Source organism: Lutra lutra, chromosome 7 (genome assembly GCF_902655055.1).
Source record: "Lutra lutra chromosome 7, mLutLut1.2, whole genome shotgun sequence".
Lineage (NCBI taxonomy): Eukaryota > Metazoa > Chordata > Mammalia > Carnivora > Mustelidae > Lutra > Lutra lutra.
The window spans coordinates 50,221,488-50,248,401 of NC_062284.1; the positions used below are offsets into that span (position 1 = coordinate 50,221,488).

A 26,914-nucleotide genomic window follows, 5' to 3' on the forward strand; every position below is an offset into this window, starting at 1 on the left:
CCTTATTTTTTTTAATTAAAAATGTTTTATTGTTAATGTCTTATACAAATGAAAACACATCCCAAAATTTATTGGATGTAGTTAACACAGAGATAACAGATAACAGGAAATTTATAGCTACAAATGCCTATATTAAAAAAAATCTCAAATCAACTAACTCTCACCATGAGAAATTAGAAAGAAGAGGAAACTAAACCCAAAGCAAGCAGAAGGAAAGAAATAACAAAGATCAGAGCAGGATAAATGAAATAGGAAGCAAAAGAACAATAGTGAAAATTAACAAAACTAAAATTGGTTCTTTGAAAGATCAACAAAATTGACAAAACTTTAGATAGATGACCAAAATAAAAGAGAGAAGACTCAAATCACTAAAATCAGGGATGAATGAGATCACATCACTATCAACCCTAAATAAATAAAAAGAATTATCTGAGAATACTACAAACAACTGTATGTCAATAAATCAGATAACCTAGGTGGAATGGACAATTTCCTAGAAAGACACAAACCACTAAGATTGACCCAAGAGGAAATGGAAAATCTGAACAGACTTATGAGACTGATTTATAACAAAAAACATCCCACAAAAAAAATCCCAAACTCAGGGGCGCCTGGGTGGCTCAGCGGGTTAAGCCGCTGCCTTCGGCTCGGGTCATGATCTCAGGGTCCTGGGATCGAGCCCCGCATCGGGCTCTCTGCTCAGCAGAGAACCTGCTTCCTCCTCTCTCTCTGCCTGCCTCTCTGCCTGCTTGTGATCTCTCTCTGTTTAAAAAAAAAAAAAAAAAAAAAAAATCCCAAACTCAGATGATTTCAATGATGAATTCTACCAAATGTTTAAAGAAGAAATAACATCAATCTTTCACAAAGTCTTCCAAAAAATAGAAGAGGCAACACTTCCCAACTTTGCATGAGGCCCAAACTAAAGATACCACAAGAAACTACAGATCAGTATCTCTTATAATTATAGAAACAAAATCCTCAACAAAATAATAGCAACCTGAATTGAACAACACATAAAAAGACTTTTACTATAACCAAGTTGAACTTATCCCAGCAATACAGCTTGGTTTAACATATGAAAATCAATCAATGTGGGGCACCTGGGTGGCTTAATCATTTAAGTGTCTGACTCTTCTTTTCAGCTCAGGTCATGATCTTCAGGGTTTTGAGACTGAGCTCTGTACCAGGTTCTGTATCAGGCTCAACACAGAGTCGGCTTGTCTCTTTCCCTCATCTTCCCCATCACCCTGCTCTCTCTGCCTCTCAAATAAATAAGTAAAAATTTTAAAAAAGATTTTATTTGAGGGGTGCCTGGGGCTCAGTGGGTTAAGCCTCTGTCTTTGGCTCAGGTCCTGATCTCAGAGTCCTGGGATTGAGCCCCGCATCAGGCTCTCTGCTCAGCAGGGAGACTGCTTCCCCCCTCTCTCTCTGCCTGCTTCTCTGCCTACTTGTGATCTCTCTCTGTGTCAAATAAATAAATAAAATCTTTTTAAAAAAAGATTTCATTTGAGAGAGAGAGGAAAAGAGAAAGAGAGAAAGAGTATGTATGTGCACATGAGCAGGGGAAGAGGGAGAGGGAGAGGGAGAAGCAGACTTCCCACTGAGCAGGGAGCCCCATGGGTTGGGGGGGGCCTCCATCCCAGGACCTTGAGATCATGACCTGAGCCAAAGGCAGACACTTAACTGACAAAGCTACCCAGGTACCCTTAAATAAGTAAAATCTTTTAAAAAAAAAAGGGGGGGGGCGCCTGTGTGGCTCAGTGGGTTAAGCCGCTGCCTTCGGCTCAGGTCATGATCCCAGGTCCTGGGTTCAAGCCCCACATCGGGCTTTCTGCTCGGCAGGGAGCCTGCTTCCTCCTCTCTCTCTGCCTGCCTCTCTGCCTACTTGTGATTTCTCTCTGTCAAATAAATAAATAAAATCTTAAAAAAAAAAAAAAGGAAAACATCTTCATGTTCATGGATTTCAAGACAATATTTTTTTAAAGATTTTATTTATTTATTAGAGAGAGAGTGCATGAGAGAGAAAGAGAGCAGAGGCAGAGGGAGAGGGAGGAGCAGACACCCTGCTGAGCAGGAAGCCTAATGTGGGACTCGATCCTAGGATCCTGGAATCATAACCTGAGCCGAAGGCAAACACTTAACCAACTGGGCTACCCAGACACCCCTCAAGACTTAATATTGATAAGATGCCAAGATGTCCACAATTCATGTACAGATTCAGTGCAGTCCCTATCAAAATTCCAGATGGCTTTTATCCCCAATACACTGACAAGCTGATCCTAAAGTTCATTTGGAAATGCAAGGAACCCAGAATATCCATGCATCCTGATTCAAAACTTATTACAAAGCTACAATAATCAAGACAGCATAGTATTGATATAGGATACATATGCACAGCAATGGAATAAAACTGAGAGTCTAGAAGTAAACCCTCACATTACAGTTAAATGCTAACAAACATGCCACAAAATTCAACGGGGAAAGAATCAATTTTTTCAACAAATGGTGCTGGGGGACTAGATTACACATGCAAAAGAATGAAGTTGGATCTGAGGCACCTGGTGGCTCAGTCAGTTAAGCATCTCCCTTCAGCTCAGGTCATGATCCCAAGGTCCTGGGACAGAGCCCCATGCTGGGCTCCCTGCTCAGTGGGGAATCTTCTTCTACCTCACTCTCTGCCCCTCCCTAACTTGCCCGCGTTCTCCCTCTCTTGCTCACATTCTCTCTCAAATAAATAAATAAAATCTTAAAAAAAAAAAAAGGGGGACACCTGGGTGGCTCGTTGGTTAAGCAGCTGCCTTCGGCTCAGGTCATGATTCCAGCGTCCTGGGATCGAGTCCTGCATCGGGCTCCTTGCTCAGCAGGAGCCTGCTTCTCCCTCTGCCTCTGCCTGCCATTCTGTCTGCCTGTGCTTACTCTCTCCCTCTCTCTCTGACAAATAAATAAAATCTTTAAAAAAAAAAAAAAAAAAAAAAAAAAGGAATAAAGTTGGAACCTTATCTCATACCATATAAAAAAGTAGTTGAAAATGGGTCACAGACCTAAATGTAAAAAGCTAAACTACAAAGCTACAAAATTCTTAGAGAAAACATAGAAATATGTTTTGTGACCTTTGTGACCTCGGATTAGGCAGTGTTTAAATACAATACAATGAAGTTAGACATGAACCCAACAGCACTAGTGACAAAAGAAAAAAACAAATAAATTTGGACTTCATCAAAATTAACTTTTGTGATTCAGAGGACACTATCAAGAAAGTAAATAGGGATGCCTGGATGGCTCAGTCAGTTAAGCGGCTGCCTTTGGCTCAGGTCATGATCCCAGGGTCCTGGGATCAAGCCCTGAATTGGCTCCCTGCTCAGTGGGAAGCCTGCTTCACCCTTCCACTCCCCCTGCTTGTGTTTCCTCTCTCACTGTGTCTCTCTCTGTCAAATAAATAATAAAGTCTTTGGGGAAAAAAACAAGAAAGTAAAAAGACAACCCACAGAATGGGAAAAATATTTTCAAATCATGTATCTGATAAGAGATTTATATCCAAAATACATAAAGAACTCTTACAACCAACAATATAAAGACAAATAAGACAATTTAAAAATGGATAAAGGGGCGCTTGCGTGGCTCAGCTGGTTAAGCCTCTGCCTTCGGATCAGGTCATGATCTCACGGTCCTGGGATAGAGCCCCACACCAGGTTCTCAGCTCAGTGGGGAGTCTGCTTCTCCCTCTCACTCTCCCCCTCCTCTCAAATAGATAAAATCTTTAAAAAAATACAAATAAATTAAAAAAAATGGACAAAGGATCTAAAGAGATTTTTTCCAAAGAAGCTATAGAAGTGGCTGAAAAAACATGAAAGATGTTCAGTGTGATTATTCATTAGGGAAGTGCAAATCAAAACCACAAGAGAAATAACAAATTTTTAAAAACCACACAAAATATCACTTCAATAACAACTGAACATATGAAAAAATTAGAACTCTTATACATTGTTGGTAGGAACATAAAAGGGTACAACTGCTTTAAAAATAGTCTGGCAATTCCCCAAAATGTTAAACATAGAGCTACTACATGACCCAGCAATTTCACTTCTAGGTATATACCTAAGAGAAATAAAAACACGTCCACACAAAAAACTTATACACAAATATTCATAGCAGTATTACTCATAATAGCCCCAATGTGAAAACAACCCAAATGTCTACCAACTGATGAATACATAAACAAAATGTGATATGCCCATACAATGAGGTATTATTAAGCAAAAAATGAAGGTATTGATAAATGCTACAACATGGATGAACTTTGAAAACCCTATGACAAGTGAAAGAAACCAGACTCACAAAAACCATGGGTTATATGACTTCATTTACAAAGAATGTCATTTATAAAGAATAAGCAAATTGATAGAGCCTGAAAGCAGATAAGTGATTATCAGGGGCAGAATGTGGGGACAAGGGAAATGATCGCTACAGGGATTCTTTTTGGGGTAATTAAACGTCCTGAAATTAGTGAGGATGAATGCAAAAAACTCTGTGAATACAGTAAAAATTGCTGAATTGTACACTTTAAAACAATGAATTTTGTGGCATGTAAATTATATCCCAATAAAACTGGTATAATATAATGTATTATATAAGCATGTATTATGTATATTATTACAAAAACGTTAGCATATACAGCTCACACTATAAATGAGGAAATAAAACACATGTGGGCAGTTTGAAGAATAATAAAGTATACACAAACATCCATACTAGCTTAAGAAGCAGTTACTACTACATGAATAACCCTCTGTAAGTTCCCACCCATACTATTCCCTTCTTCTCCCAGAGGTAACCACTATCTTAATGTTCTATTACTACTAACTGCCTTATATTACTTTATTATTTTTATTTAAAAATTTTAAAAAACATTTTATATATCTGTTTGACAGAGAGAGAGAGAGAACACAGCAGTGAGAGCAGCAGGCCGAGGGAGAGAGAGAAGTAGGCTCCAAGCAGGGAGCCTGATGCAGGGCTTGATCCCAGGATCATGGGAATCATGAACCACGCTGAAGGCAGATCCCCAATGACTGAGCCACCCAGGTGCCCCTCTTTATAACTTTAAAGAAAATAAGATTTATTTATTATAAAGAAAATACATTTGTTATTACATTGTATGAATATATATCAATGTGCATTAACTTCCCCAACTATGGACATTTTACATTGTTTCCATTTTTTTTCCCCATTTTTTATCTTATGAATAATGCTGCTATGACCATTCTGGTATATGTCTCCTGGTACACATATGCAAAATTTTCTGCAAATTTTCTACCCAGAAGTAGAGCTGCATGTTGAACTTACTAGATAATGTCGAGCTTTTGTCCTAAGTGACCTCAGTCTTTTTACACCCATAGGCAGTGCATAAAGTGCCCTACCTTTGAAAAAATTATATAGAAGTGAAATCAAGTGAAGTCAAGTAACTATGACTGAGAGGTAGGAGAGTAGGAACAAAGTTAAAATAATATCTTAAGTGTAGAAGAAGTTCTTGTGGGGCTGTGCTCTTCCATCTTAAATTTCCCACCTTTGCTTAGTGAGAGTGAAGGACTAACCATGTGAATAGAGGAATGGACCATTCATTTGTCTCCACTTTTGTTGTGGTGGTATTTACCCTTACCTTCTAAATTTGCACAGTAAGGGCACCTGGGTGGCTCAGTGGGTTAAGCCACTGCCTTCGGCTCAGGTCATGATCTCAGGGTCCTGGGATCGAGTCCCGCATCGGGCTCTCTGCTCAGCAGGGAGCCTGCTTCCCTCTCTCTCTCTCTGCCTGCCTCTCTGCCTACTTGTGATCTCTCTCTGTCAAATAAATAAATAAAATCTTTAAAAAAAAATAAATTTGCACAGTAAGACTTTTGTTGTAAGAATTAAGAAATAAAATGTTGAGAAGATTAAGGAAAAGACCTGAGAGCAAAGCAGTCACTCTGAAGCTGGCAAAATGCCCCACAATGACAGACTGAACATTGTTTTGATTTTAAAAGACTTCCACCTTTAGGGGTGCCTGGGTGGCTCAGTCATTAAGCATCTGCCTTTGGCTTAGGTCATGATCCCAGAGTCCTGGGGTCAAGTCCCACATTGGGCTCCTTGCTTGGCAGGAAGCCTGCTTCTCCCTCTTCTGCTCTCCCTGCTTATGTTCCCTCTCTGGCTATGTCTCCTCTCTCTGTCAAATTTAAAAAAAAAAAATCTTAAAAAAAAAAATAAAAGACTTCCATCTTTAGGCACAATTTACCTTTTGACACTGGCACCATCAGAGCTAATTGTCTATGTCTCAAATAGGTCCTTTGATGTGTTGTCCACAGGAGATGTGATTTCCTATCAGTTCCCAAGCTATAGGCGATCCCAGAGGACACTGAAATAAGGCAAGTTCGTCAATTACATGCTACTTAGGATATCTTCCACAGGCTGTACTTAAGTTGTATTATGAATTTATCAACACTTTATTTTTTTAAAGATTTTATTTATGAGAGAGAGAGAAAGAGACCATGAGAGGGGAGAAGGTCAGAGGGAGAAGCAGACTCCCCATGGAGTGGGGAACCAAATATGGGACTCGATCCTGGGACTCTGGGATCATGAGGCGAAGGCAGTCGCTTGACCAACTCAGCCACCCAAGTGTCCTATCAACACTTTCTTGATGGTACATGACTCATGACTCACTAGCATTCTTTTTGTGGTGGTGTTGACCACTCTTTACTAAAGAGTTAAGACTAAGCGGTACCTGGCCTGCTCAGTCAGTAGAGCATGTGGCCCCTGATCTCAGGATCATGATTTCAAGCCCCACATTGTGGGTAGAGATTACTTAAAATAAAATGAAGAAAAAAAAATATTTTGGGCACCTGGCTGACTCAGTTCATAGAGCATGTGACTCCTAATCTCAGGGTTGCAAGTTCAAGCCCCACACTGGCTGTGAAGCCTGCTTTTAAAAAAAAAGGGGGGGGGGCGCCTGGGTGGCTCAGTGGGTTAAGCCACTGCCTTCGGCTCAGGTCATGATCTCAGAGTCCTGGGATCGAGCCCCGCATCGGGCTCTCTGCTCGGCAGGGAGCCTGCTTCCTCCTCTCTCTCTGCCTGCCTCTCTGCCTACTTGTGATCTCTCTGTCAAATAAATAAATAAAATCTTAAAAAAAAAGGGGGGGGGAGGGGGTAAGACTGAGCATTCAGTGATAATGACCTTACTTATTTAAAATGAAATCAATTTGGGGGTGCCTGGGTGGCTCAGTCGTTAAGCGTCTGTCTTCAGCTCAGGTCATGATCCCAGAGTCTTAGGATTGAGCCCTGCATCACGCTCCCTGCTCAGCAGGAAGCCTGCTTTTCCCTCTCCCACTCCCTCTACTTGTGTCCCCTCTCTCACTGTGTCTTTCTCTGTCAAATAAATAAATAAAATCCTTTAAAAAATAAAATGAAATGAAATCAATTCTTCTGATTATAGAATTGATATTCATCCTTTTGGGGCATTTTTTAAGTGTCTGCTCATCCTGGAAGCCAGTGACCATCCTCTTTCTCTAAGAAAGAATCCTCTGACCCCCGACTCCGCATTTCATTTACGAGGACTGACCCTTCAGTAACCAGTTTATAGTCTATGATTCAGGACCCACAGTCACTGCTCATTGGACCAGAGTAAACAATTGACCCAAGCTGGGCCAATCAGATTCTCTTTCTCAAATGGTTGGAAATGGGACTGAGAGAGTTAAATTAGCTCTTTGGATGGCCAGAATTATTATATAAGCTTGGAAGTTCTGGTATGGCCATGTTCTGCTCTATACCCTGAATAACTGGAGAAATAACTAGAGAAATAACTGGAGAAATCCTGTCTGTAAAGTCGCCTCACACATTGGTCAACACTCTTTTTCTGGATTATAGTACCCAGTCTCTTAGCTCCAAAACTGTTGCTTCATGGTCAACTAATCTTCCACAAAGCAGGAAAGAATATCCAATAGAAAAAAGACAGTCTCTTCAACAAATAGTGTTGGGCAAACTGGACAGTAACACGCAGAAGAATGAAACTGGACCACTTTCTTACACCATAAAAATAAAGTCAAAATGGGGCGCCTGGGTGGCTCAGTGGGTTAAAGCCTCTGCCTTCGGCTCAGGTCATGATCTCAGGGTCCTGGGATCGAGTTCTGCACCAGGCTCTCTGCTCAGCAGGGAGCCTGCTTCCTCCTCTCTCCCTGCCTGACTCTCTGCCTACTTGTGATCTTTCTCTGTCAAATAAATAAATAAAACCTTTAAAAAAAAAAAAAAGTCAAAATGGATAAAAACCTAAATGTGAGACAGGAAACCATTAAAATCCTAGAAGAGAACACGGGCAGCAAACTTTTTGACCTTAGCCATAGCAAATTTTTTTTTTTAAGATTTATTTATTTATTTATTTGAGAGAGAGAGAGAGAGAGAGAGAGGGAGACAGAGAGCACAAGAAGGGGAAGAGGCAGAGGGGGAGGGAGAAGCAGACTCTCTGCTGAGCCGGGAACCCACATTGGGCTCCTTAATCCTTAATCCCAGGACCTGAAGAACATGACCCAAGCTGAAGGCAGACACTTAACCATCTGAACTACCCAGGCGCCCCCATAGCAACTTCTTATTAGTCCTTCCGGGGCTATGTTTTCCTAATGCTCTCCCTATTTTCCTCTCCTTCTTCCATCAACTGTCCCTGAAACATTCAGAGTAACCTTTGTAAGACAACCCAGGTCATAGCATTTCCTGCCTAAAATTCCCCAATGGCTTTCCTTCACATTTAAAATAAAATCTGGGGGGCGCCTGGGTTTCTCAGTGGTTAAAGCCTCTACCTTCGGCTCAGGTCATGATCCCAGGGTCCTGGGATCGAGCCTCACATCGGGCTCTCTGCTCAGCGGGGAGCCTGCCTCCTCCTCCTCTCTCTCTCTGCCTGCCTCTCTGCCTACTTGTGATCTGTCTGTCAAATAAATAAAAATCTTAAAAAAAAAATTAAAAAAAATTTTAAAATAAAATCTGGGGGCGCCTGGGTGGCTCAGTGGGTTAAAACCTCTGCCTTCGGCTCGGGTCATGGTCTCGGGGTCCTGGAATCGAGCCCCGTGTCAGGCTCTCTGCTTGGCGGGGAGCCTGCTTCCCTTCCTCTCTCTGCCTGCCTCTCTGCCTACTTGTGATCTCTGTCTGTCAAATAAATAAATAAAATCTTTTTTAAATAAATAAATAAATAAATAAAATCTGGGGACACCTGGGTGGCTCAGTAGATTAAGCCTCTGCCTTCTGCTCGGGTCATGGTCTCAAGATCCTGGGATCGAGCTCTGCATTGGGCTCTCTGCTCAGCAGGGAGCCTGCTTCCCCCTCTCTCTGCCTGCCTCTCTGCCTACTTGTGCTCTCTCTCTGTCAAATAAATAAATAAAATGTTTAAAAAAATAAAAAAATAAAATAAAATCTGGGGTGCCTGGGTGGCTCAGTCAGTGAAGCATCTGACTCTTGATTTTGGCTCAGGTCATGATCTCAGTGTCGTGAGATCAAGTCCCATGTCAGGCTCCATGCTGGGTATGAAGTCTGCTTAAGATTCTCTCTCCTGGGGGCGCCTGGGTGGCTCAGTGGGTTAAGCCGCTGCCTTCGGCTCAGGTCATGATCCCAGGTCCTGGTTCGAGCCCCACATCGGGCTTTCTGCTCAGCAGGGAGCCTGCTTCCTCCTCTCTCTCTGCCTGCCTCTCTGCTTACTTGTGATTTCTCTCTGTCAAATAAATAATAAAATCTTAAAAAAAAAAAAAAAAAAAAAAAAAGATTCTCTCTCCTGGGCGCCTGGGTGGCTCAGTGGTTAAAGCCTCTGCCTTCAGCTCAGGTCATGGTCCCAGGGTCCTGGGATCGAGTTCTGCATCGGGCTCTCTGCTCAGCAGGGAGCCTGCCTCCTCCTCTGTCTCTCTCTCTCTCTGCCTGCCTCTCTGCCTACTTGTGATCTGTCTGTGAAATAAACAAATAAAATCTAAAAAAAAAAAAAAAAAAGATTCTCTCTCCCTCTCTCCTTCTGCCCCTCTCACCCTGCTCATGTGTTTTCTCAATAAATAAATAAATAAATAATCAAATCAAATCAAATCACATCCAAACTCCTTACCATGGCTGACAAGCCCTCCATGATCTGACCTTCTTCATATTTCTCAGATCTACACCTTGAACATCTCTTCTTCTAGCAAACTATACTCCTGGACACCAGCTTCTTATTTGCTCCCCCAAGCATTAAGTTCCTTGCCCTTTTACAAGAATGCTCTTTCCCATGTTCTTTACATGGCCATTTCCATCGCATCCTTCAGTCTCTCAGCATCTTTTCATTTGCCAAGAGGACTTTGTTTGACCTTCATAACTAAAGTGAGCACTTCCTCAGTTACACTCTGTCATTTGCCCTGTTTATTTCCCTTGTAACACTATATTTTTATTTGTATTTGTTTATTGTCTGTCTTCTCCCACTAAAATAGAACAACTTTGAAGGCAGAAAATTGGTTAATTTTGTTTGCCTCTATTTACCCGTGCGCAAACAGTTCTTGGAACATAGAAGGCTCCTAATAGATATATGTTGAGTAAATTAATAGATGAATCAACAAATCAAGAGAGAGAATGACACTGAGTGACTGAGATGAGTTAAGAAGTCCTGAAGCGGGGCGCCTGGGTGGCTCAGTGGGTTAAAGCCTCTGCCTTCAGCTCAGGTCATGATCCCAGGGTTCTGGGATCGAGCCCCACGTTGGGCTCTCTGCTCAGCAGGGAGCTTACTTTCCCCTCTCTCTCTCTGCCTGTCTCTCTGCCTACTTGTGATCTCTGTCTGTCAAATAAATAAATAAAATCTTTAAAAAAAAAAAAAAAAGAAGTCCTGAAGCTTCCTGTCCTTGATTCTAATCTTTTTCGAGGCCTGTCTCTGTTCCTGCTCTTAGGTTCTATAGGAAAGTACTATGTGCTGTATAACAAATACCCCCTTTCTGCAGAAGTTAGCTTGACTTGTCAACTGAGGAAGCTTATTTACAAGCTTACTTTGAACAAACAGAGAAATGTAATAGAGAAATTCTATCGCTGGAAAAGAATATTACCATTTGCTGATCTACTTTCCGGACATTTTAACTTCAATTGGCTCATTCATATTCCATTCTATAATGTTTCATTTTTAAAAAACATAATAAGTGGAGAACATCTTTCCAATGATATAATTTTAAATAGACCTATATGGATTTTTATAGCACACCTATTTTATTTTTAAAAAATGTTTTATTTATTCATTTGAGACAGAGAGATACAGAGAGTGAGCATGAGCAGGAGCAGAAGTAGAGGGAGAGGGAGAAGCAGACTTCCCCCTAGCCAAGAGCCCTATGTGGGCCTCAATCTCAGGGCCTAGAGATCATGACTTGAGCTGAAGGCAGATACTTAACCATCTGAACCACCCAGGTGCCCAGCAGACCTATTTTAAAGAAACTAAATAGGGGCGCCTGGGTGGCTCAGTGGGTTAAAGCCTCTGCCTTTGGCTTGGGTCATGACCTCAGAGTCTTGGGATTGAGCAACAAGTCAGGCTCTCTGCTCAGTGGTGAGCCTGCTTCCTTCCCTCTCTCTCTGCCTGCCTCTTTGCCTACTTGTGATCTGTCAAATAATAAAAAAAAAAACTTAAAAATAAAATAAAAAAATAAAGAAACTAAATAATCACCTAAAAGTGGATGTCTTTTCACATATTAGACAAAAGTCCTGAGGCGAGGGGTGCCTGGGTGGCTCAGTTGTTAAGCATCTGCCTTTGGCTCAGGTTGTGATCCTAGGGTCCTGGGATCGAGTCCCGCACTGGGCTCCCCCCTTGCCAGGGAGCCTGCTTCTCCCTCTCCCACTCCCTCTGCTTGTAATCCCTCTCTCTGTCAAATAAATAAAATCTTAAAAAAAAAAAAAAGCCATAAGGCTAGAAGAGAATGAAAGCAATCAAGGAAATCATTTTGTCTTAAAGTAAATCTCAAATTTAAGGTAGCTTTTGCAAGTTTGCTAAATTATCCGATCTTCCCAGCCTCCTATCTTAGAGAAGTAACATGAAGGAAAAGGAGAGGTGATTGCATTATAGGCCTTGTCCTCGGGACCTGAAGCCATTTGTAAAAATGGAACTATAGCAGAACAGATCCTGTAGTTCCTTACTGTCTGAGCCCAGAGAAGACTGTCCTCATTTCTCACCATTCCAAAATACACCATCAAAGCTGTGTGGCACTGTGGAGCAACTGAAAAGTACTAAAACAGAAGTCAAAAAAACTCCACTAAAGACAGGAAGGTTTAGAATACCAGAAAAGAAAACCCAGGAGAAACAGTACTGGAGGCATGATTAAAGGAACATCCAAACCCAACAAAGTGGCCAGATTTAATCTCTCTGGGAAAAGGACTGGAGAGTAGATGTAAGTAAGGAGGGCTTATCAATTGTTTTGAACTCAATGGAATGAAAGACTAAAAGAATTCCCTCGAAGTGATATTCAGAATTGTGGTGCACTGGGGCAAAGGAAGCGTGAGGGAGAACAAAAAATAACCTTTTAATAGTGATAGGTGCAGGGTGCCTGGGTAGCTCAGTTGGTTAAGCCTCTGCCTTCAGCTCAGGTCATGATCTCAGGGTCCTGGGATCGAGCCCCGAACTGGGCTCTCTTCTCAGTGGGGAGCCTGCTTCCTCTCTCTCTCTCTCTCTCTCTGCCTGCCTCTCTGCCTACTTGTGATCTCTGTCTGTCAAATAAATAAATAAAATCTTAAAAAAAATAGTGATAGGTGCATAAAGTCAGCTTGATCACACCAGCAATTAAAATTATACAGCCAGCTCCTCTACCTCTGATTAAATTTGGAGAGAATGAACTGTAAATCGTGGCTATAATCAAGAGTCTAAGAATAAGAAAGACACGGATTCACATTTTTCTGTCATGTGTGACCATGGACAAGTTACTTAACCACTTCCTTAGCTTCTTATCTATAAAATAGGGATGAAATGCTAACCTCATATGGTTATGATGAGTATCAATTAAGATAATGCCTATAAAAAGCTAAGCATGGGGGCGCCTGGGTGGCTCAGTTGTTAGGTGTCTGCCTTCGGCTCAGGTCATGATCCCAGGGTCCTGGGATTAAGCCCCACATCAGGCTCCCTGCTTGGTAGGAAGCATGCTTCTTCCTCTCCCACTCTCCCTGCTTGTGTTCCCTCTGTTGCTGTATCTCTCTCTATCAAATAAATAAATAAAATCTTAAAAAAAAAAAAAACTAAACATGATGGTTGGTATTTAGTATAGGCTCCAAATTAGGTAAATGATATATTTATCGTGTCCACTGAACTAGTCTCTGGCCAACTGATAAGTCTATATCGTATTTTTCTGTATAAGGTACTGAGTTATATTATGTTATATATGATTTTTCTTGTGTGTTGGTGAATATGAATCAGTTCTCTATAGTGCTTACACATCATGTGCCTCCTCACTAGTCCATAAACTCTTTTGAGGACATCTTTGTACGCAGAGTGCTTAACACAGTGCCTGGTACCTGCAGATGTATAATAATTTTTTAGCAGATGCATTACTATGACATCAGATTGTAGAAGAAATTGTTTTCCTTTCTGGAATTGCTTTTAATGCTTTTACAGTTTTGTATTAATTCCCCTCTATATCTAAGAACACAGTGAAGTGAAAGCCATAGTGATGTCACTGACTGGAACAGTAGAGAGGAGGAATAAGAAAATTTCAAAAATCAAGTGGAAAATCTGCTCAAAGGAATGCCAGTAGCATTTCAGTAGTGCACAGGAAATGATGCTGCAAAAATATTCCCCTCTTTTAAAACTTAGTGGATTAAGTACACCTGTGTGACAAAATATAGAAATAGGGTTTTAACTATTTCCCACTGAATATGGACTAGAATTCAAGTCTTCCCACTGTATAAGGACTTACCTTTAGCAGGCCCCCAAAAGAGTCAAGTCCCTGAAAGGGGGGCTGCAGTGAGGCTACTGAGTTGAAGGTCTAGGAGCAGGAAGGGACAAATTATGAATAGACCTTTAAAGAATATTTTTATAGTGACCAAGAGAACCCAGGAGGAGCCAGTCTATAAGAGGATAGAAGCAAATGAAATGTAAGTATTGAGAAAGAAACTTGGAGCAGAGATAAAGAAAGGCTTTGGGAAAAAGTGCAGGCTCTGTAATTGCAGCATCGGTTTTATGAATGCTCAGAAAAGATGACAGAATTCCTGAAATTTGGATTAAACTAAATTTGACAAGTATTACTGTATACTCATTTTGTGTAGTTGTTACAGGAAGAAAAATAGAGCCCTTGCTCTTAGGAGGTGAATAATTAAGAGGGGAAATGAGAAGAGCACATCCTTCACCGTAAGGTAAATATACTAAGAGTCAATCAGAGAAAAACAAAGCAAAATAAGAGTGTCGAGGAAGATTCACATTCACTTGAAGGACCAGATAAAGCTTAATGGAGGGGGCACTGCTGGAGTCTGGCAGGGTCTGTGGCAGGTGGAGATAGAGTGTTCCACAGGGAAGGCTGTTTAAATGGAGTCAGGGGTGTGCAAGGAGCAGGGTGGTCTCAGACAGTAGCAGGTAGGCACGCTGATAAGAGAAAGAAAGCTGTGGGAATTTAAGTGAAACGAGACATATTTTGGAAGACCTTGCATATATGTCAGAGGAGTTTTATTCATTCTGCAGATAATTGGCAGTGATTACAAATTTTGAGCACAAGAGCAGTAGAGTCAGAGCTGCAGGAGAGCTTTACGAAGATTGATCTGGCATTAGTCAGTCAGAGAGACTGGCAGAAAGGAGGAATATAGGATATCACTATGGTTCAGGCAAGTGGCCTTGAACTAGGAAGGATGGTGACGGGAGATGGAAAAGTAGGATGGATCACAGACACTGAGGAAGGAGCATGAAAAGACTTGCCAACTAGTGAAATATGGAATGGAGTCAAGAGGGTGACAGGATTAAAGAAGACCTAGTGATGTGGTACCTGGATGCCAGGGAGGCATGCAATACAATACAAAATAAATAAACTTATTTCACTCTCCCCAAAAATATCCAGGGGAAAGAAATAAGGGACTATGTGTGTCACATATAAACTTACAGTTCTTGCTTCCTCCAGAGAGCTCACTCTAATTCTTTTCTGACTGTTCTGGTGTCCTCTGGTCCTCTAGAATCCTCTTGTCTTCCTGGCTCATTAAGAGAGGAATTAATACAGTTCTGTTTAGCTCTTAAGATATTAACTCTTTGTAGATCAGAGCTTGAAGGCTATGCTTTTTCTCTATGCGTGTTATAGGTGAAGAAAGTGCAGCTACAAGATTCCTTAACCTGTTTCTCAACTAAAACCAAAGCTGAAAACATTTATTTGATTTGAGATTAATACAATTTGTTGGTATTGGGAAAATGATCTTTAAATCTCTTCCTAAAGGGCAACAACAGTGGGAGCCCTGAGATCTTTCTGAAGAAAACAAACCCCACTCCATTGGTGGAATCAAAGTGCCTGCTCAATCCACGTGTGCCAGAAAGTAAAGGAATGTCTATCTCCCAATTCACGGTGACCATAGTTTCCAAACCAAACATTGGACTGTAATTATACAACACAACTTTATATTTGAAATTAGGTGTTCTTAAAAATTCTGCATGGGTGGTCACTGCATTCATACCATATATTAAGTGGCAGAAGGTCTCAAATGTCATATGAAATTCTCTCCTTTATGCAGTCAGTGTGTGCACTGGGAAACTCATTCTGGTTACTGCCATCAAGTGCAGAGATGCCCAAGAGGGTGAACACATGTGTAATGGGCCTCTGGTGACTTCCCCTCTATCCTATGAAATAATTAAAATAAAATAAAAATGAGGGAGACAAATAGGAAGTATAGAAATTACCTAGAACACATAAATTTCCCAGTGAAAATAAGAAAATCAATATAATATTTTCCCAGGTTTAAGTGACAGAGGGCTTTTCTGTGTCTAAAATTGCTTCTTGCTCAAGTTATTTCACAAGAAATCTTAGGTCTTCTCACCTTTTCTGGATGATCTAACCAGAGATAGTGCTGGGCAAAATTTTGAAGTGTTTGAAATATGTTTGGTGATCTTGTCTCTCTTTTCTGTATCTCCAATTTTGGTTAATTTTTTTTTTAAGATCTTATCCATTTATTTGACAGACAGAGAGCACAAGTAGGCAGAGAGGCAGGCAGAGAGAGAGGAGGAAGCAGGCTCCCTGCAGAGCAGAGAGCCAGATATGGGACTCGATCCCAGGACCCTGAGATCATGACCTGAGCTGAAGGCAGAGGCTTTAACCCACTGAGCTACCCAGGCGCCCCTGATTTTTGTTAATTTTTTAAACATCTAGTCCTGCCCCTTTCAGGCAACCAGTTACCTGCCGCTTCTCTCCTTGATATCCTCATTACATCTTAGAGTAAATTTAAACCATTTGATTTTTTTTTCACTAGGCTTAATGTACTTCATTTTTTATTTTTAAAAAAGATTTTATTTATTTAAGAAAGGTCGGGAGTAGGGGCGCCTGGGTGGCTCAGGGGGTTAAAGCCTCTGCCTTCGGCTCAGGTCATGATCCCAGAGTCCTGGGATAGAGCCCAGCATCAGGCTCTCTGCTCAGCAGGGAGCCTGCTTCCTCCTCTTTCTCTGGCGGCCTCTCTGCCTACTTGTGATCTCTGTCAAATAAATAAATAAAATCTTAAAAAAAAAAAAGACACTTATTAAAAAAGAAAGAAAGAAAGAAAGAAAGAAAGAAAGAAAGAAAGAAAGGTCAGGAGGAGGGGCAGAGGGGCTAGCAGACTCCTCCCTGAGCAGGAAGCCTGAAGCAGTCCTGATGGTCCAGGACCCTGAGGTCCAGGACCTGAGCCAAAGGCAGCCACTTAACTGACTCAGCCACCCAGGCACCCTGGCTTAATGTACGTTTAAATGTGGAATGTAAGGCCTTGTTCTATGTTAAAGGAATCTCAGTCACCACAAAGGTGTTAGAAGATATAATAACATTTTTCTGATTACAAAAGTAATACATGTTGATGGTAGACTTGAACAGAAAAATAAAAAGAAGAAAATGAGATGGACTAATAATCATTTCACACAGAGATAGCTACTGGAATCATTTTGGTTTGCATAAAAGTATATATAATATTTAAAATAAATAAAAAATAATATTAAGAATAAAACAGGATCATTTATCTTATTTATCTTATTTTAATATTAAAAAATTCAAATTGTAATAAAATACATATAACATAAAATTTACTATCTTTTTTTTTTAAAGATTTTATTTATTTATTTGACAGAGAGAGAGAGATCGCAAGTAGGCAGAGTGGCAGGCAGAGAGAGAGGAGGAAGCAGGCTTCCTGCTGAGCAGAGAGCCTGATGTGGGGCTCGATTCCAGGACCCTGGGATCATGGCCTGAGCCGAAGGCAGAGACTTAACCCACTGAGCCACCCAGGCACCCCAAAATTACTATCTTAACCATTTTTAAGTGTACAGTTCAGTAGTATTAAGTATTATTAAAAAACAACACTCAACTGGGTATATTTTAAAGATCTTACTGGCTTTTTTTCAACAAGTCACAAATCAGGCCACATCCAATCTTTTTTTTTTTTTTTTTTTTTTTTTTTTTTGAGTAGCTTCCACACCTAGCATGGAGTCTAATGTGGGGCTTGAATTCCTGACCCTGAGATCAAAACTTGAGCTGAGATCAAGAGTCAGACACTTAACTGACTTTGCTGCCCAAACACCCCAGGCTGCAACCCATCTAAAAGACAGAAGGGAGCTTCAAGAAGCTGTGTGAAAGACTTATAAGCTGGAGAAAGAGGAACAAGGAAGTTATACTAGACAAAAAAAGCTGGTTGGTTATTGTAAGGTCATTTTCCTACTGGGGATATTAGGGATCTACCAGGCAGATCAACAAACTAGTGCTAATTAGGGGATTCCTGACTGTTTAAAATTGCATTTCAGTGAAAGCCAAAACTGTAATTAAGTCAAGTCTCAAGGTTGGTGACATGGGGCTTAGCATAATGGCTCCATTTTGTGCCTGTTTTGTTTTGTTTTTTGTTTTTTAAATTTATTTATTCGACAGAGAGAGATCATAAGCAGGCAGAGTCAGGCAGAGAGAAAGGGAAGCAGGCTCCCCCCGAGCAGAGAGCCCAACTCGGGGCTCGATCCCAGGACCCCGAGACCACGACCCGAGCCAAAGGCAGAGGCCTCAACCCACTAAGCCACCCAGGTGCCCCGGGCCTGTTTTAACAGTATATACACACTGTTGCATAACCAATCTTCAGAACTTTTCCATCTTGCAAAACTGAAACTCATTACCCATTAAACAACTCCTGGGTGTCTGGGTGGCTCAGTGGGTTAAGCAGCTGCCTTCAGCTCAGGTCATGATCCCGGGGTCCTGGAATTGAGCCCCGCATCAGGCTCCCTGCTCAGCACAGAGCCTGCTTCTCCCTCTCCCTCTACCTGCCTTTCTGCCTACTGTGCTCTCTCTGTCAAATAAATAAATAAAGTCTTTAAAAAATAAAAATAAAAATAAACAACAACTCCCCATTTCCCTCCCCCACTAGCCCTTGGCAGCCACCTTTCTACTTTCTGTTTCTATAAGTTTGATTACTCTAGATCATTTATAATCTTTTATTTTTAAAAAGTCATTATTTGGGGTGCCTGGGTGGCTCAGTGGGTTAAGCCGCTGCCTTCGGCTCAGGTCATGATCCCAGGTCCTGGGTTCGAGCCCCGCATCGGGCTTTCTGCTCAGCGGGGAGCCTGCTTCCCCCTCTCTCTCTGCCTGCCTCTCTGCCTACTTGTGATTTCTCTCTGTCAAATAAATAAATAAAATCTTTAAAAAAAAAAATAAAAAAAAAATAAATAAATAAAAAGTCATTATTTTTCAATCCCAACATGTAATGAACAATAGGCATTTATAACTATTAAGTAATCTACTATATGATTTTAAAAGGCTGCTTAATTCTATAAATATATAACTTATTTAATCATTTTGACTTTTTGTCATTATAACTATATTACATCAAAAACTCTCATAGATAAAACTTTGCTTTCATCATAATTATTTTTCTTTTTTTTTTTTTTAAAGATTTTATTTATTTATTTGTCATAGAGAGAGAAGCGAGAGCGAGCACAGGCAGACAGAGTGGCAGGCAGAGGCAGAGGGACAAGCAGGCTCCCCGCCAAGCAAGGAGCCCGATGTGGGACTCGATCCCAGGACGCTGGGATCATGACCTGAGCCGAAGGCAGCTGCTTAACCAACTGAGCCACCCAGGCGTCCCATCATCATAATTATTTTTCTAAGATGAACTACTAAAATTAGAATTGCTAAGTTAAAGGGTATGCCTGTTTTTAAGGTCTTTGTACTTATTTCCAAACTGTCCAACCAACTTTCAGAAAGGTCATACCAGTTAATGTGCCTATCTGCACATTTCTTCTCTAATATTATTATATCTTCTATATATATCTATATAATATCTTCTCTAATATTCTCAGCATCCATTTCTTATCTAATATTAAAAATGTTTTATTTTAAAAAATCTACTTCATAAGTGAAAATATGTATTCACTGTTCCTTTAATCTGCATTTCTTTGGGCGCCTGGGTGGCTCAGTGGGTTAAGCCGCTGCCTTCGGCTCAGGTCATGATCTCAGGGTCCTGGGATGGAGGCCTGCATCGGGGTCTCTGCTCGGCAGGGAGCTTGCTTCCCTCTCTCTCTTTCTCTGCCTGCCTCTCCATCTGCTTGTGATCTCTCTCTGTCAAATAAATAAATAAAATCTTTAAAAAAAAAAAATCTGCATTTCTTTGCCATTTGACTTGAACTTTAATAATATCATTGTATATATCCTTTTTAAAACATTTTTTTAGTATACTGATACACAATGTTACATTAGTTTCAAGTGTACAATATAGTGATTCAACATCTCTATACCTTATATGCTCTGTTCACAAGTCTAGCTACCATCTGTCATCATGCAAGGCTATTACAATTCCATTGACTACCTTCCCTATGCTGTACCTTCTTTTCCTGTGACTTATTCATTCCATAACTGGAAGCCTGTTTCTCCCATACCCCCATTATATATTTCTTTTACGAGTCCCTGATATGTTAAGGATACTAAATTTTTGCATGTTTTCTATTTTGGCTATTACATATATTTGTTGTAAGTATACTGAAATAGATTTAAGGAAGTATTTTTTTTTAACAGCATGGAAAAGTTTTATGCACTAGACCTATACTGCTCAAAATTGTACTGACATGTGTTTATTAGGTACCTGAAAAGTAGCTAATGTGACTAAGGGACCAAATTTTTTAATGTTTTTTCCTTTCATGTCTTTTTTTTTCCCTAAGACTATTTATTTGACAAAGAGAGAAAGCACAAGCAGGGCAAGTAGCAGAGAAAGAAGAGGCTTCCTACTGAGCAGAGAGCCTGATCCCGGGGTTCAGTCCAAGGACCCTAGAATTATGACCCGAGCCGAAGTCAGAGGCTTAACCAACTGAGCCACCCAGGCTCCCCTTTCCTTCCAGTTTCAAAAAACAACTTTATTGAGGTATATTCTACACATGTCCATTTCAGGAGTATAATTCAATGTTCTTTTAGTAACTTTACTGACTAATGTGGCCATTACCATAGATCAGTTTTAGGTTTATTTACTTGAAATTTAAATTTGAAGGGTGCCTGTCTGGCTCAGTCAGAACATAAGACTAATTTTTTTTTAAAGATTTTGTTTATTTATTTGACAGACAGAGATCACAAGTAGGCAGAGAGGCAGGCAGGGGGGGCGGGGGAAGCAGGCTCCCTGCTAAGCAGAGAGCCCGATGATGCAGGGCTCGATCCCAGGACTCTGGGATCATGACCTGAGCGGAAGGCAGAGGCTTAGCGTTCTGAGCCACCCAGGTGCCCCAGAACATAAGACTATTGATCTCAGGATGGGGATCAGGAGTCCAAGCCCCACATTAGGTACAGAGATTACTTAAACAAAGGTTAAATTTAAATTTGAAAACTGATACTTGACTCAGTTATTGGGAACCTTCTCAGACAAGGCTAATATGGCTTTCTTTTGATCTCGAGGACTCAAATAAAAGGGAAGGGACTTTTGCCTATTTTAAAATTAGATTATTTGTGGGTTGTTTTTCTTTTTTATGTTGAGTTGTATAAGTTGTTTACATATTTTGGATACTAATACTCTACTGGATATGTTATTTACAAATATCTTCTCCCATTCTGTCAGTTGCCTTTTAGTTTTTTTGCTTTTCTTTGATGTGCAAAGGCTTTTTGTTTTGATGTAGTTACAACAATTTATTTTTGCTTTTGTTTCCCTTGTTCCAGGAGACATACCTAGAACGAAACTGCTAGGGCTTATGTCAAAGAGATTACTGCCCGTGTTTTCATCTAGGATTTTTATGATTTCAGGTATCACATTTAAGTCTTTCACCGATTTTGCCTTTATTTTTGTGTATGGTGTAAGAAAGTGGTCCAGTTTCATTCTTTTGCATGTTGATGTCCAGTTTATCCAACACCATTTGTTGAAGAGACGGTCTTTCTCATTGCATTTCTTGCCTCCTTTCTTAAAGATTAATTGACCACGTAAGTATGGGTTTATTTGTGGGCTATTCTGTTCCATTGATCTAGGTGTCTAATTTTGTGCCAGTACCATACTGTTTTGATTACTACAGCTTTATAACACAACTTGAAGTTGAAGTTGAAATTGTGATACTTCAGCTTTTTCTTTTTCAAGACTGCTTTGGCAACTCAGGGTCTTTTATGATTACATACAGATTTTATGACTGCTTGTCCAAGCTCTGTGAATAATGCTTGTGGTATTTTGATAGGGATTGCATTAAATCTGTAGATTGCTTTAGGTTGTATACATTTTGAGAATATTTGTTCTTCCAATCCATGAGCATGGAATGTCTTTCCATTTCTTTCTGTCATCTTCAATTTCTTTCATCAACTTTTTTTAAACATATAATGTATTATTTGTTTCAGGGGTAGGTCTATGATTCATCAGTTCACCATAGCACATACCCTCCCCAATGTCTATCACCCAGCCATCCTATCCCTCCACCCCCACTCCCTTCCAACAACTCTCAGTTTCTTTCCTGAGTCTCTTATGGTTTGTGTCTCTTTCTGGTTTCTTCTTATTTCATTTTTGCCTCTCTTCCTTTATGATCCTGTCTTGTTTCTCTAGCTCCTCATATCAGTGAGATATGATAATTATCTTTCTTTGATTGACTTAATTCACTTAGCATAGTACCCTCTAGTTCCATCCACGTGGTTGCAAATGCTAAGATTTTGGGGTTTTCTGCTGGCTGCATAGTATTCCATTGGTTAATTTTAACCATTCTAACTGGTGTGAGGGGGTATCTCACTGTGGTTTTGATTTGTATTTCCCTGATGCTGAGTGATGTGGAGCACTTTTTCATGTGTCTGTTGGCCATTTGGATGTCTTCTTTGCAGAAATGTCTGTTCATGTCTTCTGCCCATTCCTTGATTGGATTATTTGTTATTTGGGTGTTGAGTTTGATAAGTTCTTTATAGATTTTGGATACTAGCCCTTTATCTGATATGTCGTTTGCAAATATCTTCTCTCATTATGTCAGTTTTTTTTTTTTTTTAATAAACGCATGTTTATTAAAAAATAAAAACCCTAACCAGGAACAAACCGAAAAAAATCAAAGGGACACTGAAAAAAATCAAAGCTTCCTCTGAAGGCCAACAATAACCAGTGCTGGAACACCTGACAAGGCCAGGTGCTTTAGTCCAAACATCAGGTCTCAAAATATTCTTCCGCAGTCAAAACTGACATTCAAGTTGCTGGTCTGTGTGGACTGTGATTATTAGCATAGACAACCATTACAGCTGGATGTCTGGCTGCCCTATATCCACTACCACAACCCACAACCCCCCCACAGCCTCAGAAAAATTACATATCCTCAACACTCCATTTGTAGGCAAATTTGGTTTCGTTGACTGTTTCCTTTGCTGTGCAAAAGCTTTTGATCTTGATGAAGTCCCAACAGCTCATTTGTGTCCTTGCTTCCCTTGCCTTTGGCAATGTGTATAGGAAGAAGTTGCTGCCACTGAGGTCGAAGAGGTTGCTGCTTTTCAGAGCAGGAAAAGACATGCTTTCCTGCTTTGTCAAAGATTAGTTGACCATAGAGTTGAGGGTCCATTTCTGGGCTCTCTCTTCTATTCCATTGATCTACGTGTCTGTTTTTGTGTCAGTACCATACTGTATTGATTATTACAGCTTTGTAATCGAGCTTGAAGTCTGGAATTGTGATGCCGCCAGCTTTGGTTTTCTTTTTCAACATTCTTCTGGCTATTGGGGATCTTTTCTGGTTCCATATAAATGTTGGGATTATCTGCTCCATTTCTTTGAAAAAAGTTGATGGTATTTTGATAGGGATTGCATTAAATGTGTAGATTGCTCTAGGTAACATAGACATTTTCACAATATTTGTTCTTCCAAACCATGAGCATGGAACATTTTCCATTTCTTTGTGTCTCCTCAAGTTCTTTCATGAGTATTCTATAGTTTTCTGAGTAAAGATTCTTTGCCTCTTTGGTTAGATTTATTCCTAGGTATCTTATGATTTTGGGTACAATTGTAAATGGGATCGACTCCTTAATTTATCTTTCTTCTGTCTTGCTGTTAGAAATATAACTGATTTCTGTGCATTGATTTTACATCTTGACACTTTACTGAATTCCTGTATGAGTTCTAGCAGTTTTGGAGTGGTGTCTTTTGGGTTTTCCACATAAAGTATCATATCATCTGCAAAGAGTGAGAGTTTGACTTCTTTGCTGATTTGGATGCCTTTAATTTTTGTTGTCTGACTGCTGAGGCTAGGACTTTTAGTACTATGTTGAATAGCATTGGTAATAGTGGACAGCCCTGCCATGTTCCTGACCTTAGGGGAAAAGCTCTCAGTTTTTCCCCACTGAGGATATTTCCTGTGGGTTTTTGATAGATGGCTTATACAATATTGAGGTATGTACCCTCTACCCCTACACTCTGAAGAGTTTTGAGCAAGAAAGGATGCTGTACTTTGTCAAATGGTTTTTCGGCATCTATTTCAAGTATCATATGGTTCTTGTTCTTTCTTTCATTAATGTGCTGTATCACATTGATTGATTTGGGGATGTTGAACCAACCTTGCAGCCCAGGAATAAATCCCACTTGGTCATGGTGAATAATCCTTTTAATGTACTGTTAGATCCTATTGGCTAGTATTTTGGTGAGAATTTTTGTATCCGTGTTCATCAGGAATATTGGTCTGTAGTTCTCTTTTTTGATCAGAGTACAGGTCTTTCACCTCTTTGGTTAAGTTTACTCCTAGTTTTTTTAGAAAGGCAAATACCATATAATTTCATGCATTTGTGGGATTTAAGAAACAAAACAGCAAACAAAAGAAAAACAAACCACAAAACAGATTCTTAACTATAGAGAACAAAGGAATGGTTACCAGAGGGGAGGTGGGTGGCAGAGACAGGTGAAATAGGTGATGGAGATTAAGTGTACACTTATCTTGATGAGCACTAATATATGGAACTCTGAATCACTACTTGCACATCTGAAAATAATATAATACTGTATGTTAACTACACTGGAATTAAAATAAATTTTTTTAAAAAGGGAAGGCATTTTAATGATCTGTCCTCCATTGCTCCAATCTGCCAATTCAAATGCTTGCTACCTTTCTTTGTGATATCATTAGCCCCAATTTGGCATTTATTTTCACTCCCCAAATTTACTGTTTTTTAACTCCTACTATTCTATTTTCTCACTCTTTAGAAGAGAAGAGTACTCTGGGTTCTTTGCACAATGAAGTGAGCAGGGGAGATTATTCTGATTTTTAGGTATCTGAATATAAATTGAGGTTAAGTGTCTGCCTTGGGCTCCTGTCGTGATCCCAGAGTCATGGGATCAAGTCTTCCATTGGGCTCTCTGATCAGCAGGGATTCTGCTTCTCCCTCTGCCTGCTGCTCCTTCTGGTTGTACTCACTCTCTCTGAACCAATAAATAAAATCTTCAAAAATAAAAAAATTTCAGGGGCGCCTGGGTGGCTCAGTGGGTTAAGCCGCTGCCTTCGGCTCAGGTCATGATCCCAGAGATCGAGCCCCACATCGGGCTCACTGCTCAGCAGGAAGCCTGCTTCCCTTCCTCTCTCTCTGCCTGCCTCTCTGCCTACTTGTGATCTCTCTCTGTCAAATAAATAAATAAAATCTTTAAAAAAAAAATTTTCAAATACCTAGGTAAACTTTATTATAATGGTCAGTCATGTGAAATGTAATTACTACATAAAATATAATTTTATATTTGAAAGGATCTGAACCAGTTCACATAGTATTTTTTTTTTTTTTTTTTTTTTTATTTGTCATAGAGAGAGAAGCGAGAGTGAGCACAGGCAGACAGAGTGGCAGGCAGAGGCAGAGGGAGAAGCAGGCTCGCCGCCAAGCAAGGAGCCCGATGTGGGACTCGATCCCAGGACGCTGGGATCATGACCTGAGCCGAAGGCAGCTGCTTAACCAACTGAGCCACCCAGGCGTCCCTCACATAGTATTTTTAAAACATTTAGATATGTGCTTGAAAGGTCAATTTCTACCATAATAGTACAATAAGTACTAGTGGTGAAATGTAAGGCTTGTCAACTAAAAAACACTCTGTAAGCTGTATAAAGATAGCCTAATGAAGAATTATCAAAGGATAAAATCTTGTGCTTCTGAGCCAGAAGGAGAACAGATGGCAAGTGTGTTAAGAAGGCTTAACCTCCAAGAAACAAGATTTAGGTCATTGATGGGATGAAAATTAGAAGAGGAGCAAAGAAGACAAAGGAAAAGATGGAGAAACATTTAGTAGGAAGGGGAAAAAGAAATGAAAGAAATAAGAAAGAAATAGAAAGGTTTTTTAAATTAAGCTATTTATTTTCACAATTATCTCCTTGAAGGGGCTAAGGGCCTATATCATATACGTTCCACAGCACTCCATAGTTATGTTCAGTAGCACTTAATGTAATTTACTATAAGTAATTAATTATTCATTTAATACTTGACTGTTCCAAAAGTCAGGGGACCACAATTATTTTGTTTACTTTTACATTCTTAAATGACCTGGCATAGTACTTGGCACAATACTTTTTACAGTTTATTGAATGATAGAACAGAAAACTCCTGAGAAGGGAAGGGACCCGGGAGGGTTGCCACTGGAGTTTCCAAGTCTAGTGTTTTTTATGGGCTTGTCAGCTGGCTGTTTTAATCTGATTTACCCTCCCTGCATTGTCATCCGATCAGGTTTTTAATCACCCGTCTATCACATGGGAAAGGGTGGAGGGTTCCTTCCAGAGTGATATAAAATTCTTTTAAGGCCGGTTTCCTCTTAGGGCAGAGGTCCATTATCCTGGCTTGCCAACCTGTCCTCCGGCTATCCTTCAATATTTAAATACTCCTATTCTTTTTTAATGGTTCTCACTCTATACTTTCCTCACATGATTAGAATCCTCTTTTGATCCCTGGGGTTTTAAACTTTCCCAATGAAAAGTCTTGGAGTGAATGTGTTGGGGAGGGTGAGTTTCAGTCTGGAGATTCATAGTGCTGGGAATGGCCAGCAATCCCTGAACTGAGGGATGAATGATTACTCCAAACTTTGCTGTAAAAGAGAGAAGGCAAGCGGGTCAATACTCAGAGACTTGTCTGTCTTAATGAAACTGACAAACATAACTTAGTTCAAATACCAAATTATGTTTCCTTCGATCCTCCCCATTGTCAATTTTTACCTGAGACCCTGGTGTGGAAATCTAGAGTGGGTGGTGTTAGGTCCAGGGGGTGCTCTTCTTTGCTCCTTGGAAGTGAAGGGAGAACAAAACATGGTGCCTGAGACACTGAGGATGATCTAGAAGCCAGTTATGCAGGCTGCACCCAAGGTGGTACGGAAACAGGGAAAGGGAAAGGGGGAA

At 40.3% G+C, this 26,914-nt stretch overlaps 1 protein-coding gene across 4 annotated transcripts in view; it reads right to left on the reverse strand.

Annotated features, from left to right (window-relative positions):
* Positions 1-26,830, reverse strand: part of RPGRIP1 (RPGR interacting protein 1) — an 85,030-nt gene extending 58,200 nt beyond the window's left edge. For 3 of the 4 annotated variants that reach the window (XM_047739272.1, XM_047739271.1, XM_047739276.1), the window contains exon 1: positions 6,263-6,296. In XM_047739272.1, coding sequence (XP_047595228.1) covers positions 6,263-6,281 — 19 coding nt within the window. In that variant the 5' untranslated portion in view covers positions 6,282-6,296. Of the gene's footprint in view, positions 1-6,262; positions 6,383-26,734 lie in introns of those variants that run through there. The other variant, XM_047739273.1, reaches the window with a different exon arrangement.
* Between the last annotated feature and the right edge of the window lie 84 nt (positions 26,831-26,914).